The 19,039-nt window shown below is 44.8% G+C and overlaps 1 protein-coding gene across 9 annotated transcripts in view; it reads left to right on the forward strand.

The window, feature by feature from the left end:
• Positions 1 to 19,039, forward strand: part of mctp1a (multiple C2 domains, transmembrane 1a) — a 125,584-nt gene that overhangs the window by 98,082 nt on the left and 8,463 nt on the right. For 4 of the 9 annotated variants that reach the window (XM_056419696.1, XM_056419693.1, XM_056419697.1 and 1 more), the window contains 6 exons: positions 283 to 339; positions 6,750 to 6,761; positions 6,958 to 7,056; positions 15,273 to 15,382; positions 16,033 to 16,142; positions 16,770 to 16,867. In XM_056419696.1, the coding sequence (XP_056275671.1) occupies positions 283 to 339; positions 6,750 to 6,761; positions 6,958 to 7,056; positions 15,273 to 15,382; positions 16,033 to 16,142; positions 16,770 to 16,867 (486 nt within the window). Of the gene's footprint in view, positions 1 to 282; positions 340 to 6,149; positions 6,723 to 6,749; positions 6,762 to 6,957; positions 7,057 to 15,272; positions 15,383 to 16,032; positions 16,143 to 16,769; positions 16,868 to 16,998; positions 17,881 to 19,039 lie in introns of those variants that run through there. The other 5 variants (XM_056419698.1, XM_056419699.1, XM_056419695.1 and 2 more) reach the window with 4 other exon arrangements.

Genomic DNA, 19,039 nt, shown 5'->3' on the forward strand with positions numbered 1-19,039 from the left:
TGAACAATAGAATGTTTCTAAAAATTAAATTCTCAACATTTCTGAAGCTTGTGACATAATCGCACACACCAACCCAGTCGTTGTTCTGCCTGCATGCTTTTCCAGACTCATTAACAAGCCCCTGCCAGACATAAGCGTAACCAATCAGCTTTAGAATGCCTCTCTGGCTGTTCTAATGACGTTAACCCTGTGCTGGCCGAGGTGTATTTGTTCTATAGCTGTTGCATAAACATTAATATTTCTTCTTTTTTTTTTTTTTTTTTCCTCTGTTGCAACTGTCAGCAAGCAGTGGAGGACCTGCTGGAGGATGAAGATGAGGATTTTGACAAAGATGACAAGGTAATTATGTCTTGTGTCTGGGATGCCACACACACACACACACACACACACACGTATATTTACACCGCCTCAGGAGAGGTTGACACCGGAAACACAAACAGAAGAAAGAAATGACTCCATCTTTCCCTCCATCTCCTTCCCTGTTCAGGTATTCTCGGTGCCTGAGGCACAAACACATGTACACAGATTGTTCAACCTTCTAACCTTTTGAAAAGTTTTCTCTGTAGATATATACACACCACATTTCTCACCTTCCCTCTTTGTGGTTCGCTCCTGCAGTTTGACACTCTCCTAATGTTTTGCTCCATGCTGTTGTGTTTAAGTTGGGCTTGTGCTTCAGCCCTGCTTCCTGAGAACACGCGCCCACATAAAGTGCTTAGTTAGCAATTTAGGTTCACTCACTGCTCCTTTATGTCCCAGTAAAACAGCATCTGGGCTTGTCCAGACACTATCAGGTAACAACAGGTGGCTGCTTTACTGCCTCCGCTCGTTTACACTGGAGGAACAGCTACTGAAACAAACGCCACTGGATAGGATGAGGCCCCTTGTCAATGTTCCACTTGGGAATGCTAATTGAAATGGTACAGCTCTTTATCCAGCCACTGTTTGGTTTGGCACATTAAACAATGTGTTGTTTGAAACTCCAGTCAAACGAGACTCCAGCAGTGTCAAAGTTAAAACTCAAACCTTTAAGGAAATTACAAATCTTTTACTGTGAAAACAGTGAAATAGCTTCACTGAACAGTCTGTAATCTGAAATTACTTGAGCTGATACTTGATGCCTTACAGCCACACTTGTGCAATATAAAGGTGAGTAGGTTAAGATGTGGTAAATTGCATGGTCTGGTTTGGGGGATCTGTGTGGAGGAAGACTCTGTTTGCAATGCTAATTGTAAAAACCTTTGACCAGGCAATTTGATGTGAGGAAATGATTTTATGCCCGAGGACGCTCTGCATGCAGGATTTACTTATACAACTGCAACCGTGCTACAATTTCTCCTGTTTTGAAGGGCCGTGAGTGCACGCCTGCAACAAAAGGGTTACAAAAAACACATTTATAGTGCAGATGGTCAAATAGTCATCCCACGAGTGAGTCAGGCAATCAGTCAGCCGGGCGATGAGCACACAAAGATACGTGAGCATTACATCCTCTCCCACGGTGACGCCGGACCAAAGTTTCATAGCTGTGAAGTTTCCAAGGCTGAAATGTACAGGGGGGGGGGCACTGACTGAAGATATGCACCGAGCAACCTTGAACCTTCCTTTTTTGTACCCCTTCTTTACGTCTGTCCTTCATCATTGCATCCCCCACCTCCTCTCAGGGAAAAAAATACAGGCATTTGAAAAGCGGCAGATTATATGAAATACAATTTTTGGGACTTTCATATTGAAATGAGGTGCAGCAGCAGCTTTTGCAGCCTCTGTCAGATTTGGTGCCAAACTGATTATTCCACATAAGAGGGCCTTGCTCTCTGTGCTCTCACAGGGCTGGGATGCTGGATAGCACAGCCGCTACAAAGGCGACAATTTACCAACTCTGGCTTCATACATTTTGATCTATTGCTCCCCTCAACTGTTCGCATTTCATTTGAGCTGTAGGGAAGTTGAAAGGAGGGCATTTTTCTTTTTTCCTCGCCTACATTTCTTTGCCCTCCCACTCTCCTTCTACCCGTCCCTTAAACGTCCTCTTCCCGGCCTTTTTTATTTAATTCTCTCTCTCTCTCTCTTTCTCTCTCTCTTTCTCTCTCTCCAACCTGTATAAGTGCAGCACAAATGCACTTAAATGTGTTTCTACATTGGATATGAGGGACGGCTTCAGATCGTATGAGTACGTATGAAGGACAGGTCGAAGGAGGCCTCTTTTATGGCACAGACTTATAAGGGATAGAGTGAAAAAAGAGAAAGAGAGGAGGGGGGGGTGGGGATTAATAAATATGCCATGGCCTCATTTTAATTGAACTTGAAGCATATGTTGCAAGTATGTCAAATCCGTCCCAGATGTTGACTCCGGCCATGTGCACGGCTCTTCGCAGCGCACCTCAAGGCAGCTATTAGCTGGATAACCTTTGCTCCAGAGGCTAAATGAGGTATTACATGGCCAAAAAGGAGAGCACCTGTTTTTCATTGCACGGAGGACCCCTTGCAGGCGTCTTTTGCCTTGGATCCCCGCATGTGTTTTGACTTAACAGATTGCTGAGCGGACGTGAAAAGTGTCTTTCTCGTGAGCAAGCACTGATATTAGTCACTTAATCTCCAGGAAAGTCCAGCATCTAGACGGCTGAGTTGTCAAAGCCAAGCAGGACGGCACATGAAGGCTGAAAGAATGTTAGACACAAACTCATTTTTCTCCTCTTCACTGTGTGTGTGTGTGTGTGTTATGTGTGTGTGTGTGTGTGTGTGTGTGTGTTTGAGAGAGAGAGAGAGAGCGCTGACCTTCAACGTGGAATGTTGCTTGATTCTTATTGCCTGCACACATAAACTGTGTTAGCAGCATCCTGCCCCAGCTTTTAACCTCCAAACTCATTTTAAACATAGTGGCAACTGGAAAATGCATTTTCTTCTTCTTCAAAGTACATTAGTGATCCAATACATGGATGTAAGACACAAAGATATATATAAATTGTATACGTAAACACAAACCTGGATCATATGTTCTGACACATACTTAGCCACCCATCAGGCTCTTGTCATCTTCCTAGTGGCACTTTCATTTCACTGGAAGATTAACATGGCTCCATTCAAAGTCCCAAAGTAAGCCGAATGCACAACACCAGGACCCTGGAGCAGCAGTTATTCATGTTATAGTTGCACCTGTGATGTTCTCCTTTGATGTGAAAATATCTGCCATCTTTTAAATGACATAGACATGTATTCACATCTAAGCATCTCTGGCTTCTTGTCACCTCAACCTTCTCTTCTGCCCCAAAGACATAGCACATGCACGTTGTTTTTATAATCTATCGCACTGATTAAACCAATATAAAAATAAACTGCAACCCCTTGTACATTTCATGGACCTTTCCAGTATCTCCTGATGCAGCTTGAAGGTACATTGCGAGATTCGGACAGTGTGAGATAGGATCCTGATCTTTACGAGCTGCTGGCTGCGGGGGCCTCGGTGTGCAGAGGAGCCGGTGACGTCTCCGCTCACCTGTGGGCTCGCTGTCCACGGCTGCCACGAGCCAATCACCTTGAGGCTCTGCATGAGCGTGAGTGTATGTGTGCGTAAATGGGTTTGTTTCTGTTGTGAGCATCTCACTTAGTGTCTGTGTGTGTGTGAGTGTGTGTGCAGCGGCTCAGCTAAGGTGTGTGGGGGGATTGGCTGGCTTACTGGAAAAAGGTAGAAAGAGAGAGTTTCAGAGAGAGAGAGGGAGACAGGCTGAAGGAGTGAGGAGATTACCGTCACACGGTCGACTGGTCACTGAAGCTTCGCTCGTGCTCCGCTCGGCTCGCCTCAGGAGGACCTGACACAGATAAGATACACGCTGCAATCATGTCCTGCTCACGGCGCACTGCTCTGTGCACGGCTCTTTCTCTCTCTGTGTCTATCTAGAGCTGACACACACACACACACACACACACACACACACACATATATACACTACCGTTCAAAAGTTTGGGATCACCCAGACAATTTTGTGTCTTCCATGAAAAATCACACTTTTATTTATCAAATGAATATAAAATATAGTCAAGACATTGACAAGGTTAGAAATAATGATTAATATTTGAATTATTAATTTTGTTCCACAAACTTCAAGCTCAAAGGAAGGCCAGTTGTATAGCTTATATCACCAGCATAACTGTTTTCAGCTGTGCTAACATAATTACACAGGTTTTCTAATCAGATATTAGTCTTCTAAGGCGATTAGCAAACACAATGTACCATTAGAACACTGGAGTGATAGTTGATGGAAATGGGCCTCTATACACCTCTGGAGATATGTCATTAGAAACCAGACGTTTCCACCTAGAATAGTCATTTACCACATTAACAATGTAGAGAGTGTATTTCTGATTAATGTTATCTTTATTGAAAAAACAGTGCTTTTCTTTGAAAAATAAAGTCATTTCTAAGTGATCCCAAACTTTTGAACGGTAGTGTATATATCATATGCACAACATCTCCCCGTTTCGTGCTCATTTTCTCTGCCTCTCCCCCATGTGCAGAGTTGAGGGTCAATATGGAGTTGACCATTTCTTGATCTGTGAAACCGGAATGCTTTAGTGGATGAAAACACAGTTTTGAGTTCAAACGGACTGTTTGACTCATGCACAACTCTCAAAACACACACCGAATAGACTTGATGGAATGCATGTCTGGTGTCGTCAGCTTTATGAGTGCTCTTTCACTTTATTTCCTTGATGAGTGCACTTTGTATTTAATGTTGAGCACACCCGATCCTCTGCTTCTTCTTCTCTCTCGCCGAACGCTCCTCTTCCTACACCACAGTATCTCTGTCTCCTGGTCATCTCATGTGCTGATACCTTTGTTTAGCCCTCGACTCGTCATCCTCGTAGGCCTGTTCACCACACACACACACAATTGGTTCTATGGTGCTAAATGGTAAATGCACCTGGAGCGCTTTAACACGACATGACATCATTCACCCATTCACACACTGATGGGAGGAGCTAAGGCTCACCCTGCACATCTATCAGTGACTAACACTCATAAACCGTGGACACAGCTACGGGAACAATTTTGAAAACCGCTATGTAAGTCCTGAAGAACGTCTTGCATCGGCCCACATATCCAGCTCTCATCCTGCAGGCTTCACATCCATTTCATACAATATCTCTCAACCCTTATCCGTCTCTTTCTCCCCCCCATCTCTGTCTCAGATAGTGTCTCTTCTTCTGTGTCATTAAGCCTCCTGTTACCTTCAAATAAACTAACATCTTTTACCCTCGAGGTCAGTTGGACTGCAGCAATTTAAACCTCCAGAAAATTATTCTAATTCCAATTAGTTCCCGTGTGTAAGTGTGAGGTACGTAATGTGTGTGTTGATACCTAAATAGCCCTTAAATAAAAAAGTGTGTAGAAGGCTTGTACACTTGTACATGTTGGCCCCTCCCCCGCCTCATGTGTGAACTATCTGTGGTTTGCTGGTTGTGTTAGGGCCCAAAACCTTTTGGAAGATTTAAAAAATGGCATGTTATAGTTATAGTGACTTCAATATCATCCAAAACAACCCAAACCTATAAAATAGGTTCATAACATGTTGATATTTCAGCCTGGGGGTCAAATTGACCCCAAAGAACACCGATGTGCACTCGTGTGTTCAGGACATTGAAAACATGTCATCATGTTCATTTCATGTTTACCCAGCTGTCCTCTTTAAATAAGAAAAAGTCGTGGAATATGAAACAAAAAAACATGATGTCAATCATATATTTTGAGACTTTAAACATCGAATGAGGTCAAATTGACCCCAAAGGTCACAGGAGGGTTAAGCCTCTCTGCTCCAAGATAACGTGACATGAGGCACACACTCTGTCCCGGTGTGGGTTAACAGCACAAGGAGCTCTGAGGCCCTTCCAAGGCCTCGGCGCTCCCCGGCGCTCCCCGGCGCTCCCCTCTCGGACCCAGTCACGGCTCAGATGGCGACATGGCATAATGTAATTGGACTAAAGAGAACACGGGGAATTCTATAAATTCTTTGTGATAGAAATGTTGTTCTGGGGAGGCTATCGAGCGGGTTGTCCTCGGGTACCACAGGGTTTCAACTGCTGAGGAGAATGGGAAGGAGCGGAGGAGAGAAACAAGTTTGAACGTCTGTTTTCTTTTCTTCTCGCCGCCTGTGAAGGATGAAAAGCGTCACGCCGTAAAAGACGCTTTTGACTCTTTTTTTCCGCTTCATTTTTCTTCCCATCTCGTTTCTGTTGTTCTTCTCGTCGTTCTGCAGAGACGCTGGTAGGAGTTGCATTTTAATCATGTTTTGCTAATAAAGGGAGGAATGAAAACAAAAAGGAGGGGGGATGAGGCACGGAGAGGTATTGTCTCTCTTTGCAAAATGCGCTGCATTGTTTGTTTTCCCTCTTTGTCACACACACACACACACACACACACATCAGGCGGATCATCTCTCTCTATCTCTATTCCCCCCGGATACATTTCTCATGCTTTGTCTTTGCTTTCACGAGTTTCTCTCTCAATCTCTGACTCTGCCATCCTCTTCACATTTTGACATTAATTCTGTTCTTTGTTATTTAAATTAAATGGTGTTGTTTTTGCACTGTGAGTCTTCTTCTGTATTTATGGACATCATATACCTTTAGGTTAGTTTACAGGATACTCACCACTGTCATTTTGAGATTTATAGACATGGGTGTTCCTTTAAGCTTTTCTCCAATAGACCCAATAAATTTAAAGCCTCATATTATTACTTTTCCTTTTTTTTTTTTAGGTCTCTACAAAGGTGAGTACTAGAATAAAAATAATCTATATATCGTGACTCCCCAGAACAATGTTATTCTTAACTTCAGGCTCCATCTTTGTTGTATTGGCCAAAACATGGACCCAAGTTGTAAAACACACACATTTTATTCTTTAACTCTTTCACCCTCATTTCTCTGGGTTGTAAAGAGAAAATGTCATTGTAATCTATCCACAAGGACCCTAAACCAGGCCCCTGGGAGGACAGCCGTGATAAAAACCATATCCTCGAGGATATGTTGGCTTCCTGGCACTTTGAGTGGATCCGAGCGATGGTGGTAAGTGGGCATGTGTGTGGCTCTGGCACTGACTCCCGGTGGTGTGTGTCGCTGTCTTCCGGTTTCCTCTCGAGCTCGTCGTCTGTCCGGCGGCCTCTGTCTGCCGTCCTGTCAGGGTTTATGTACAGTACGTGTCCCCTGTCCACGTCTCAATCAACACCCACGCACTGCACGTTTGGCCCGCAACCCCACCTCGAGGCCTCCGCCTGCTCTCCGAGGCGATGGGGGAACTAACGGGGCTCCGGCATGGAAGGCTGCTCCCGTCTCTTTGTGTGACCTCCCCGTCGCGCTATCGTCCTGCTACCCTGCAACGTACTTTTTGCTCACTAAAGGGTGGCATAGGGTCTACCTTGGGTATATTCTTTGTCGTGAGAGGGGCCATAAGGAAGTAAATTCCCATCATAGTGTGATGTTTAAAAAATTTTTTTTTTACTACCCACGAAAAAAAGAAGCAATTTGGTGGATTATTCTTTTCATTTCACAAATAATTTTAGTTTTCGCACCTCATGACCCTTACGTCACTGACAATAAGACCCGAACAATTTCTAATGATTTCCAGAACCCCGGTGTGTATACGTGTGTGCATGTGTGTGCGGTTGTGGGGTGATTTGAATGCGCATGTGAACTCTTTCTTTAAAAGTTGCTACAGAAACAGCAAAACTGGAGCAAATCCCAATGCTCATTATGCCTAATGCAGCAATGTCTACTCCCCCAACGGTTATTGTTCTGAATCACACGCACACAAGCGGCTGAACCAACTGAACTGCTTGACTGATGAACTATGCATCAAAGGAATAGCGAGAGCACTCGTTGCACTGGAGGTGAGGAGTTCTCGTGCTCTCATCCACTCAAAGTTAGTCTCTTTGCGACTCTCACCAAATGGATGTTGAAGATGGCGCACGCTCAGCCCTCCCAGTCTCTCATTGGACAGAATGTGGAGCACAACACTTGACAGCATTGTCGTCTGAATTTGAAAGTCAGACATGTAAGAAAGCCAGCCGCCACCTTTTCTTTTAACAAGAGTCATAAATCTGTAATGAGCACAGAGAGGATGCATATTTTATTTACTTTTTTGAAGACGTGATCTCTACACTTCATAGCGATGCACTCTCGCTCTGTCGGGGTTTTTTTTCTCCTTCCAAAACAAAGTTTAAAACAGTGGATGTTACAGCTGTTTCTTTTGCATGTCTCTGAACATGAATATATAATTAAAGGTACACAAAAGTTAGCAGGAAATACCGAGGCGATGAATCAGATTGGATTTTACCGGAATAAAGGTAAAACATGATATACTTGATAACATAGGTGTTATAATAAAATAGTAACACATCTTAATTAGTTAAATATAGAATATACATCCACTTTAAAGAATAAGCCTAAATGTCTCTTCACAATAAATGTAATTATTAACCTAATCACCAAATTTCTGAACCTTATTTTAAGAGGTAAAATCCCATTTGTACCGTGGTAAAAACAAATGGATCCAGATTTTGGATCGCACAGTAGCAACCAAGACAGACGGACTGACGGACGGACAGATGGGGGAGATAAAACCAGGCCAACAGAGGACACGAGTAATGTCGTCCCATTCATCACACACGGCCAGGCGGCTGGATGCCGGGAAGGAGAGTGCCGGAGCAGAGGTGAGACAAAGCGGGGGGGAGAATTGGGTGGGCTCAAGGTGCAGGTGGGGCGGGGTTCGGGTGGTGGGATGGTAGTCATGTGTGTGTGTGTGTGTGTGTGTGTGCCTGACCTTGAGTCTGATGGAGTGGCTGGTGTGGTGGAGGTGATGAGAGGCCTCAGGGGGAGATGGGCAAAGATGATCAGCGGCAAACGACTCCCAACCACTCACAACCACGCGTAACCCCAGACACCTTTCTCTTTAGGATCAGAAGCAGAGGTCAAACGGAAAATCAGTCACCACCACCTTTCTTTTATTCCTTCTTTCCCTCCATCCCGCCCTCTTTTACATAAGCGTATATGCATCTTCGCGATGGGACTCAGACAGATTAGTGCTGGAGAGCATATAGTGTCGGCCCGGTGCAGCTTCAGCTGGCTTTGTGGGAGCAACCCTCCGAACACACGGATATTCTCAAAGAAAACTTGTGTTTGTCCCACACACACACACACACACACACGCACACACATACACACTCTCCTCACACGTACATCGGGCCTATGGAAGTGCGCCGCCCCTTCAGATCATAACGTGGCCTTTTAGTGAGGGCCAGGAGGACGGCCAGCGTCTCAACACGCTAGTTAAACACATATTTATGTGTTTATGATAAAGAGAGAGGGAGAGATATAGAGATGTATTCCCCACATTCGCCCATGGATTAGTTGTTATAGGAGATTATTTATTTATTTATTTTAAAAAGGGAGGGGGGAACATCTGCCTCTTTCATGTGGCGCTGGCGAGGTGCCAGGTTGCACGGTGGCATCCGAGGCCGGTCGCAGGGCCTTTTGTCTCGCCTCGTTTCCCGACAGAGGGGATCTGTTCTTCTCGGCCACTGGGTTGCCAAGTTTGTTTATTTTTCCCCCTTTAGGGACTTTCTTAACTCCCAGGGGGGTCAACTCTGTGACTCATCGCCAGTGGAGCTGGTAATACCTGGAATAGACACAGACATAGTTTTATTTTAATTGTTGGCTGACACAATTTGACGGGTTTAGGAGCTGATTTTGTTTTTAAGTGGTCAACATGAGAGAGGCAGGTTCTCCTTTTGATCTGCTGCCAGAGTCTTTACAGAGCGGTTGTTCACATTTTCATGAAAATTCTGCAAAGCGAATTTTTTCTCATGCTGATTAACAGATTATCAGATTATTTTTGCATAATTAAACTAATATACTTTCTGAAGCTTTTTGCAATATACTCACTATATACAGTATATTCTAGCTTATTTCATTTTAGAGACGGGACATCTGCCCATTTCAATATTTACTGCTGTACAGAGTCACACGAAATACGACTGAACTGAATACAATCAGTGAATGCTAATACGCACATGAAAGCCTCCTACCGGTGATCAGTGTTGCACTTTCATCAATCACTAAAGTATTGTTATATTTATTTATTTACTGCAAGTCGACAAGAGCAGCCAAAGACCTTGTTTATGTGTATAGAATCAGGATTGTCTTGCATCCATATTTGAATTTGCAGAGCGATTGCAACACATCAAGTTTTAAGTACAGAGGAGATGCTAATTGTATGCGCTATTTATTACTCTGTCATTCCTAATTCTCGCACAGGCTTTGGAAATGGAATTTGTGTCGCCCCTAAAGCATTCCTCAACTTGTTCAACTTTTCAATGTTTTTTTCTTCTTTTTTCCTGGGTGGCAATGAGAGGGACGCCGCCTCCCTCTCCAGTTACAACATCAACACGAACGCTTTCAGATGCCCTCTGGGAGCCACATATTAGCATCCTGTCAAGTTTTATATGACATTTCAATTTTTACTGTGCTGCTGAGTGAGAGAGGCACAAAGAAAAACAAAGAAAAACAGGTGCAATTTTAGCACGGTGGCGACGAGCGGCGGCCACTCGTGGTTCAGACTCATTTCGCGGCGTGATGAGATGTGTGGCGCCGCATTATAACGGTTAGTTTCATCATCTTTATGTAGAACAACGTGATCGAAGGTTAACACAGTCTCAAACGGCTCTCTCTATTTCCTCCCAATTGATATAGGACATACGAGTCCATCGTAAGAGGCTAAGTCCTCAGTGACCTCCCTCTTGTTTAGCTCGAGGCCGTGGGTCAGGAAGAACAAAATGTCTTTGTAAAAGTTTACAACTGCTCACTTTGCACTTTTGCATATAGATGTAGGCGTGACGCTTTCTCCCTGGAAGAGAAATGGAGCAGTCGAGCACACGGAGGCAGTGAGCAGCGTTCCTTTGTTCAATATTTAATCAAGTGTTTCAAGGAGTTTACCACGTTTGTTTACCACAATTTACCAGCAAGTGCAATGTGGTTAGCTTGACTGGGCTGTTTATATGTGTGTGTGTTGGTGTGTGTGTGTTTGAGACTGTGTGTGTGTGTCCTGGGCTCTCTGTGGTGTCACTGAGGGTTGTTTCTCCTTAACTCGTGCAAACAGCTCGCATCACTTTAACGAGCCTTCCCGCCTCGGTGTTTGCCGGTGGGAGCACTCCCATGATGCATCCTGCTCCGCACACGGCTCGATGCTGAACTGATGGGTGCTTGGCTGAGATGTGACGTCACACGCCACACATCCAAACAATGATGCAAACTTTGGACATAACCACAAAAGATACGCCAACAAAGGACTCAATGAATATCTCTGATGAGAGTTAATTGATGTCACGAAGAAACGATTCACTCAAAGAATAAACAAATTGTCTCAATGGAGTTTTTTATTTAACTTTTTTTATTGAACTATTTAACTGACTTTACCCTGAATTCAGCTTACGATCTGCGTGGCCCTTTGCGTTACAATATACTATAAAACAAATGCTTTTCAGAAGGAGAGTGAGGATAAAGATAATTCATATTAAAGGCCTGCATATTTCTTTCTATTAATAAATATATAGGTACTCCAGCTGGTGCATTCTGGAGAACCACATTACTGATGTTTTCGATGAGCAAATCAGTCGACTAATGGTCATGTCAGAGCATTATTTAAAGCAGTATGTACTAAATATTCTCTTGTTTTATTTTGTCATCCAACATCTGAGGATGCTAAAAACTATTTAGTGTTTCAATAGTCTTGCATATATGTGTTGTTTTCATTTAATCTTACAGCTCTCTCCTATATATGCAATCAATCTGTATTATTTGTATTTAGTATTTGGGTTTTGTTCGATGTCGTTTTGTCAGAAAGACCTTGAGGATTATTCTCAGAATCAGATACTCTTTATTTCCTAAGTCCAGTTATTTATTATTATATTATTATTATATATATACAAACATATGTGCACCTGACAGAAAAAGTATATCTACATGAATTCAGACCCATCTTTCGGGAGATGCCGACTGGCAGTTATAACAGCGTAACACATTACACACTAACCTAAAGTCGCAGTCTATTAAAATGGATGCTGATAAACTCATTAGGCAAGCTTCTTACAATATCTGTCTGAATCCTCCAAGCCGTGCAGGAGCATCCTTCAGAACACTGTTGTCAGGGGTGCAGGGATTTGTAGCATACTTTGAGCATTAACACGACTTGCAAAGTCGAAGTCAAAGCGAGAGGCCTCGCAGATTTAATTTTATTAGCCATGCCTTGGAGCTCCAAACAAACCCACTCAGTCTTCCTGACTGACACGGGAAGAGACACGATGGGAATACAGCCCTGAGTCTGCTGCACAGACTCTGCTCATCTTCCTGAGTCAGAAGTGAGAACCCATGTGAGCTGCTGGTTGACACCCAGACGCAAACATTCCTCACAAAACGACAAGAAGCAGGACCAGACTCTCACAGAGCTCATCTCCCCGATTCAAATCATTCACACTTTTTTTTATCAAACATCTAAGTCAACAGATATTTGACCTCAACTGATGTGCGAATGCAATATCTCTCTTCTCATCTTTCGGTATCACTTCCCTTTCTATCGGGGGATGACATTCAAAATCTAAAACTAACTTCCTCAGGAGAGAAAGAAACTGCTTTTAGAAGTCCAGGGCCCTCATCCTATAACCTGTGTCGGGGTATAATATCGTTTGTAGAGTTACACAGCAAGACCAGGTGTGCAGATCAACCTTATCTAATAGCTGTAGGGTGTGTGAGTCTGTGTGTGTGTGTGTGTGTGTGTGTGTGTGCATATTAGGTTCCGTTATAAGAACAGGTTGCCTGGCTCCATATGTGCGCAGTGTGCAGGGAAGCTGGGAAAACAAGGTTCTCCGTGGCCCTCTGTGTTATTGCTACCTCCCGCCTCCCTGAGTCGTGTTTGAAGACAGGAAATATGAGTCAGACCGCAGTCCGAGGTGCATGTGGCAATGGTTTATACTCCTCTGACCTCTGACCTATCGTCTCCACCCCCGCCCGCTCTCTCACACCACTCCCCTGGCCCTCAAACACACTCCCGAAAATAAAAACGACCCGACCGGGCCCGGCTTGCCTCGGCCCGGCCTAACCCAGTCCAGCACAACAGACCCTGCATTCTGAGATTTTGTTTGAGCGAGCAATGAAAAACAGATGGACTCTGAGGAAAGGACCGAGGAGAGGAGAGAGAGAGGAAGAAAGAAAGGGAGTCTTGTAAAATATTTGCGAAGAAAAATAACCCAGGGACGCTGTCTAGTTATATCTATTTGTCTTGTGTGGTTCTGCTGGGGAGGCCATGTGGTCTTCCTGACTCCTCCGTGCTTCATTTTTCATATTATCTGATCCTGGATGGAGAGTAAAAAGAAAAGAGGGTGAGTTTCGGGGCAGTGGAGGGCTTTTGGGTCTCAATGGGATGGTTGTGGTGAGGGGGGGGGGGGCGCTGGCCTCAAGGAGCAAAATGTGGTGAAGGCCTCTGGGGTCCTGGAGGTTTTATGTTCTTGAGACTTTACTGTCTTCTTTGGGTATCATGAGGAGGATTACTCAGTCGTACCTCTCTAATCCAACAATGCCCATCCATCTTCATCATTTAACAGCCATTGCTGCTCGAGAAACGTTTGGTGGCCGTGTAAGGTTGCGCAATAATCTTTTGGTTTCTCTTATTTTGTCGATTAATGAACTTAAATTATTCAAACAGCTGTGTGACGTCCTTCTTTTCCAAATTGAATGAAATCCAGATTATTTCCTATCTGAACTATGAATGATTTATTTAATTCTCATTTTACATTACATTATTATGACATCACATGTCATTTAGCAGACGCTTTTATCCAAAGCGACTTACAATAAGTTCATCAACCAAGAGAACAAACTAAGAACAACAAGATTACTGGAAGTAACATTTCCTCAAGAAAGTCAAACTACAAAAGTGCCATAAGTAATACCATGAGTAATACCATAAGTAATAACATGAGTAGTCCATAAGTAATACCATAAGTAGTCCATAAGTAATACCATAAGTAGTGCCATGAGTAATACCATAAGTAGTACCATGAGTAATACCATGAGTAATACCATAAGTAGTACCATGAGTAATACCATAAGTAGTACCATGAGTAATACCATGAGTAGTACTATAAGTAATACCAAAAGTAGTACTTTAGGTAATACCATAAGTAATACCATGAGTAATACCATAAGTAATACCATAAGTAATACCATGAGTAGTACTATAGGTAGTACCATGAGTAATACCATAAGTAGTACCATAAGTCATCATTTGTTTAACAAATACTCTCAACAATACTTGCAAAGTGCACATCTTCTCATCCATTCTTGATGGTGCCATACGGGATCTGTGAGTTCTAATAACTCAAGTCTCCCGTCCTAAACGCTGCCCCCCCCCCCCCCGGCCTCGACCCGCCTGACGCTCTCGTAACTCTTCTGACGATCGATCGTCCTCCTCTTCCCGCCCCGTGCCCCTCTTTGTCTCCCCAGCATGCCGCCAATCACACCCAGCCACAACAAGTGTGCGTGTGGACGTCCTCGAACACGCGTGTGTCGCCTCATTCTGTCCGTCCCGCCCTCGGTCCGCAGGCAGCTCGTTGACTGTTGCATGACTCCCGTCCTTCGATCTGTCCCGGCGCGAGGCGGCGGGGGGGGATTGTAGATGTGAGGTTGTCTGCCTCGTTTCTCGTGTCTCCCTCCGCTCCTCACAGTGTTATCATCGAGTTCACGACCATCGGCGGTTGAAAAGGAGGATCTCTTCATGGTGGGTGACAACAGTTAATAAGGACGTTAATGATGACATCATCGCAGCGTGCCAGCCAGCAGAACAAAGGAGGGCTCTGCCCGGTCTTCCTGGCTGTCTTGGCAGGAGCAGCAACAGAGAAAGAGAGAGAGAGAAAGAGAGAGAGAGCGCCCAAAGATTGGCTTTCAGTTTAATGCTGCCTCTCTATTCACATATTCAAATTTTCCTGTGTGAGCATTTTGATTTGTTCTGCCGACTTTATATCTCTATTACTGCGCTCCGTCCGTCCGGGCAGGATATCCGGTGATTTGGCTCCCCACCCCAAATCTCTGACGCTATTTAAAATGTATTGTTTTCCCAAAGCCTCTGTCGTCTCTCTCCTCTTTCTCTCGACTCCCCCTCTCTTCACCGGGTCTCTCCATCTCTTCCCCGTTTCTTTCTCCGCCGCCGCCTCACATCTCCATCTGTCCTCTTACAGGACTCGGAGAGAAAGGGCTTCATCAACAAGCTTTATGCCATTCAGGACGTGTGCATCAGTGTGCAGAACGCACTGGATGAAGTGGCCTCCTATGGCGAGAGGATAAAGAAGTGAGTCGTAACCCGCTCCTCGGCATCGGGCCCGCTCAGCGCCGCATGCCCCGCTGTTTTTTGTTTGTTTTTGCAATGCCAGGTCGCCCCGCTTCCCCATGCCAGCCTAACCGAGTAGAACTCAGTTCTGCTCTCAGGAAACACGGCCAGCGTGACACCCGGCCCCCGAGAGCCCGACACACAGGCTGTCCATCTCCGTGTTTATCACATCTCACTTAACCCTGCGTGACCTCTTAACTGAATCATGTACATATGAGATTAAACACACACACACACACACACACATTCATCAATATGTATTAATTGCACACTCCTATTTTGCAATAGATACAGACGAGGCAAAGGGATTTTAGTTTTGATTAAAATCTAGAGTCAGACTACAGGTTCCTTCTTTGTTTATATACACCAGCGTTTCAAATCAAGCTGACACTTTTGTGACCTGTGTTTTTGTAAAGTTGAGAGTGAAATCACTGAAGTTATTTCCCTCTGCATAGTTCAGGTGTATGTGATGAATTGGCTGTGCAGGGGGAACCAGATCACCTCGTTTGAGTTGAAAACAAGTGAAAAGCCCTCTCTGACTCGTCTCTGCTCTTTCTCGCCGCGTTCGGCTCGAGCGTCGCCGCGTCTCAACACTTCCCCTCTCCTTTCAGCACATTTAACTGGACCGTGCCTTTCTTAAGCTGGTTGGCTATTGTGGCTTTCGGAGCAGCCACCACCATCGTCTACTTCATCCCTCTACGATACATTGTGCTCGCCTGGGGTGAGACAATCTCAAAATAAATGTGATGAAATGTGTATTTTTATGTGTCAAAGTAAAGGAAGTCGCAATAAAATTGCTCTATAGCGCCCCCTTGCTTTGGAAAAGCTAATACTTTTTTTCAACAATGACCGATTTCCTTAAAATTTGGTATACAGGTTCACTTGGGCCTGCTCTACAAATAACATCATGGGGAGCATCAAATGCGCCTTCTTAGATTTTCCGCCATTTTGAATTTTGTTAAAAAAAAAGAAATTCACTTTCCTCCAAAACGCTTGGTCCGATTAATACGAAATTTTCTGGGGTCTATTATTGGTGCAATGTCACGATAACCTGTCAAAATCTTGTTGATACCTCATTGCGTTCAGAGGTTTTGGACCAATGAAAGTCTATGGGGTGTGGCCTAATATTTGAAGTCACATAACTTCCAAATAATTTGGCCTATCTTAACCAAATTGCTAGTCTATGTCTATATAGCATTCCTTAACCTACCTATAATATTTGAATTTAGGGGGCGCTACAATCAAGCCCCCAAAATATGCCTTTTTTGGTTGATTGTGCAGTATGTGCTGATATCCACCTCTCTTTTGCATCTTTTCATCTCCCCTCACCATTTGTCTCTCTCTACAGGTGTGAATAAATTCACCAAAAAGCTGCGGGACCCTTACACTATTGATAACAACGAGCTGCTCGACTTCCTGTCCAGAGTGCCCTCGGATGTCCAAGTGGTGGGTGAACTTTCCATTTTCATTTCTGTCTCATCTTTTATATCTTTTTTTACAACACACCTGTCAGTCCCAGACACGGGCAACGCTCCTTTTATCATCTCCTCTATCTCTACCTCTGTCTCCTTCTATAGTTGTCCTCCTCTCAGCCGTCGGCGCCTCCCCGTTGTACTTTTCCACGCAGGGTGAACTGACTGTCCGTTGTTTAAGCCACGCAGACATCTAATCTAATTGTTCCAAAGTCGTTCCTGTGTTTTCCTATTAATAGCTTCCTAGTCTAATTCAATTTCCACATACATAGCTGGAGCTGTGTAATAAGATAACGAGGTTAAGTGAGTTTAGTGCCCAGCATATAACTAGGCTGATTGACTCCATACATACACTCACACACCATTACAGTTAGCTGTTGTTTCCCAGCTATGCTAGTAATTGGAACAGAGTGTAAACCAACAGTTAACCAGCCCCATGCGGTTTTGCGTCTACATTAACCATGAGATCAGATTAACTTGGTGGCTGAAGACTGCAGATGCTTCGTTAGGGGAAATATAGGTGTGTGTGTGTAGTGTGTGTGTGTGTGTGTTCACAGTAACGTGCTGTGCTGCTCAGGACAAAGTGCAGTTTAAACTGCAATTAAACGGCAGCTTGTGAAAGTCGTTGTGTTATCCGGCACCGATGGCGGCTGTTAAGCCCCGCTGCGCCGAGTCCAAAGCGCACGCACACCGACCAGGCTGAAGCTGACCCGGGGCCTCTGGTCCGACCAATCCCCCGCCACATCAGCGCTGACACACTTCCTCTTTGATCGCTTATTGCCGCCACTTCTTTCATCTTTACAGGGTCATAATCCCTGCTCCCCCCTTCTGGCCCCGTGCAGTTTTACAGTTCCATGGTTTACTGAGGCCTGCTGCAGCACTCGAGGCACAAGGCAGGTAGCCACGGGCTCCAATGAGCCTCCGCTGTCCCCTCTGGTGGAGCGCAGCCGCCTTCGACACCTGGAGACAGGACGAGCGGGGCAGTGAAGGGGCCCGGGCCCGGCAGGTATGAGGTCTTTACAAGACCCCTAATGAGGGCCTGCTGGCTAGGGAAGGGGGGGGCGGACACGCTGCTCTAGTCTGGTGCCCGTGCTGCTGGAGTCGTGCCGAAGTTATACTGTAAGTGCTACTGTACCAGTTACTGCTGCAGCTGTCCGAGTGGTAATCGTTGCCAGGTTTCACTGACAGTTCGGAGGCTCACCAAGTAATGAGGGTGAAGGACCTAGGGACCTAGGGAGAGGGGTCAGGGGTCAGGAGGGATTTCAGGGAGAACATCTGAGGATGGAAATGGAGAAACGAGGGGAGGAACTAGGACAGGAAGCACAAGTAGAGTCGATTGAATGTCGTAGAGCAGCGGTCCCCAACATTTTTTGAGCCACGGACCGGTTCCGTGTCAGAAATTATTTTCACGGACCGGCAATATAAATGACATCATACAATTATACGAAAGGCATAAAGTGCCAAAACTACAACTCATCATGATGCCGAATGAGTGTGAGCCGTGCGCTTGTTGACCTGCAACGAGCCGCTAATGGAGACGGCGACACAGACGTGTGTTTGGTCCGCTGCTCCTAACCGAGTTCTGGTCGCTGTCATTAGAACACAGAGTTGTTGTGTGAAATGTCCCTTAAGGCCACCGTCATTTGCATCTCGAACACATTTTCTTTTAGCTCGGACGGGCTCGATTCACCGGGTGAGTTTGTTTACAAATGGGTTGCAGGTCTATTCTTTTGCAGTCGGGTCTTTTGTGGTTGGAGTACCGCTCAAACTCTTTGAAAAGCCTCTTCCACCCGGTCAACGTCTGAAACATGTAGAATATTCCGCTGTTCACTCGCCCACACAGCAGCGACTTTATCGGCCAACTTGAAAACAGTTGAGTTGTCATTTCCCTGAAGTGACAGAATTCATTGAGCAGGTTGAATATGTTTGAAGATTCTTTGTCACTGAATGTGCCGCCAGCAGAGGGTTCGGCGCGTGAGACTCGCCTGCAGCGATAAACCCAAACTTTAAGACTCCTGAACGCGGCTCAGACGTACACACGGGTGTATCCGGTCCTTTTTCAAAATAATAGATTTTTCCGACTGATTAAAAACAAAAATTAAAACTTTTTTTATTCACTTTTTTTCCGCGGCCCGGTTCCAACCAA

This window comes from Pseudoliparis swirei, chromosome 7 (assembly GCF_029220125.1).
Source record: "Pseudoliparis swirei isolate HS2019 ecotype Mariana Trench chromosome 7, NWPU_hadal_v1, whole genome shotgun sequence".
NCBI classification, from domain to species: Eukaryota; Metazoa; Chordata; class Actinopteri; order Perciformes; family Liparidae; genus Pseudoliparis; species Pseudoliparis swirei.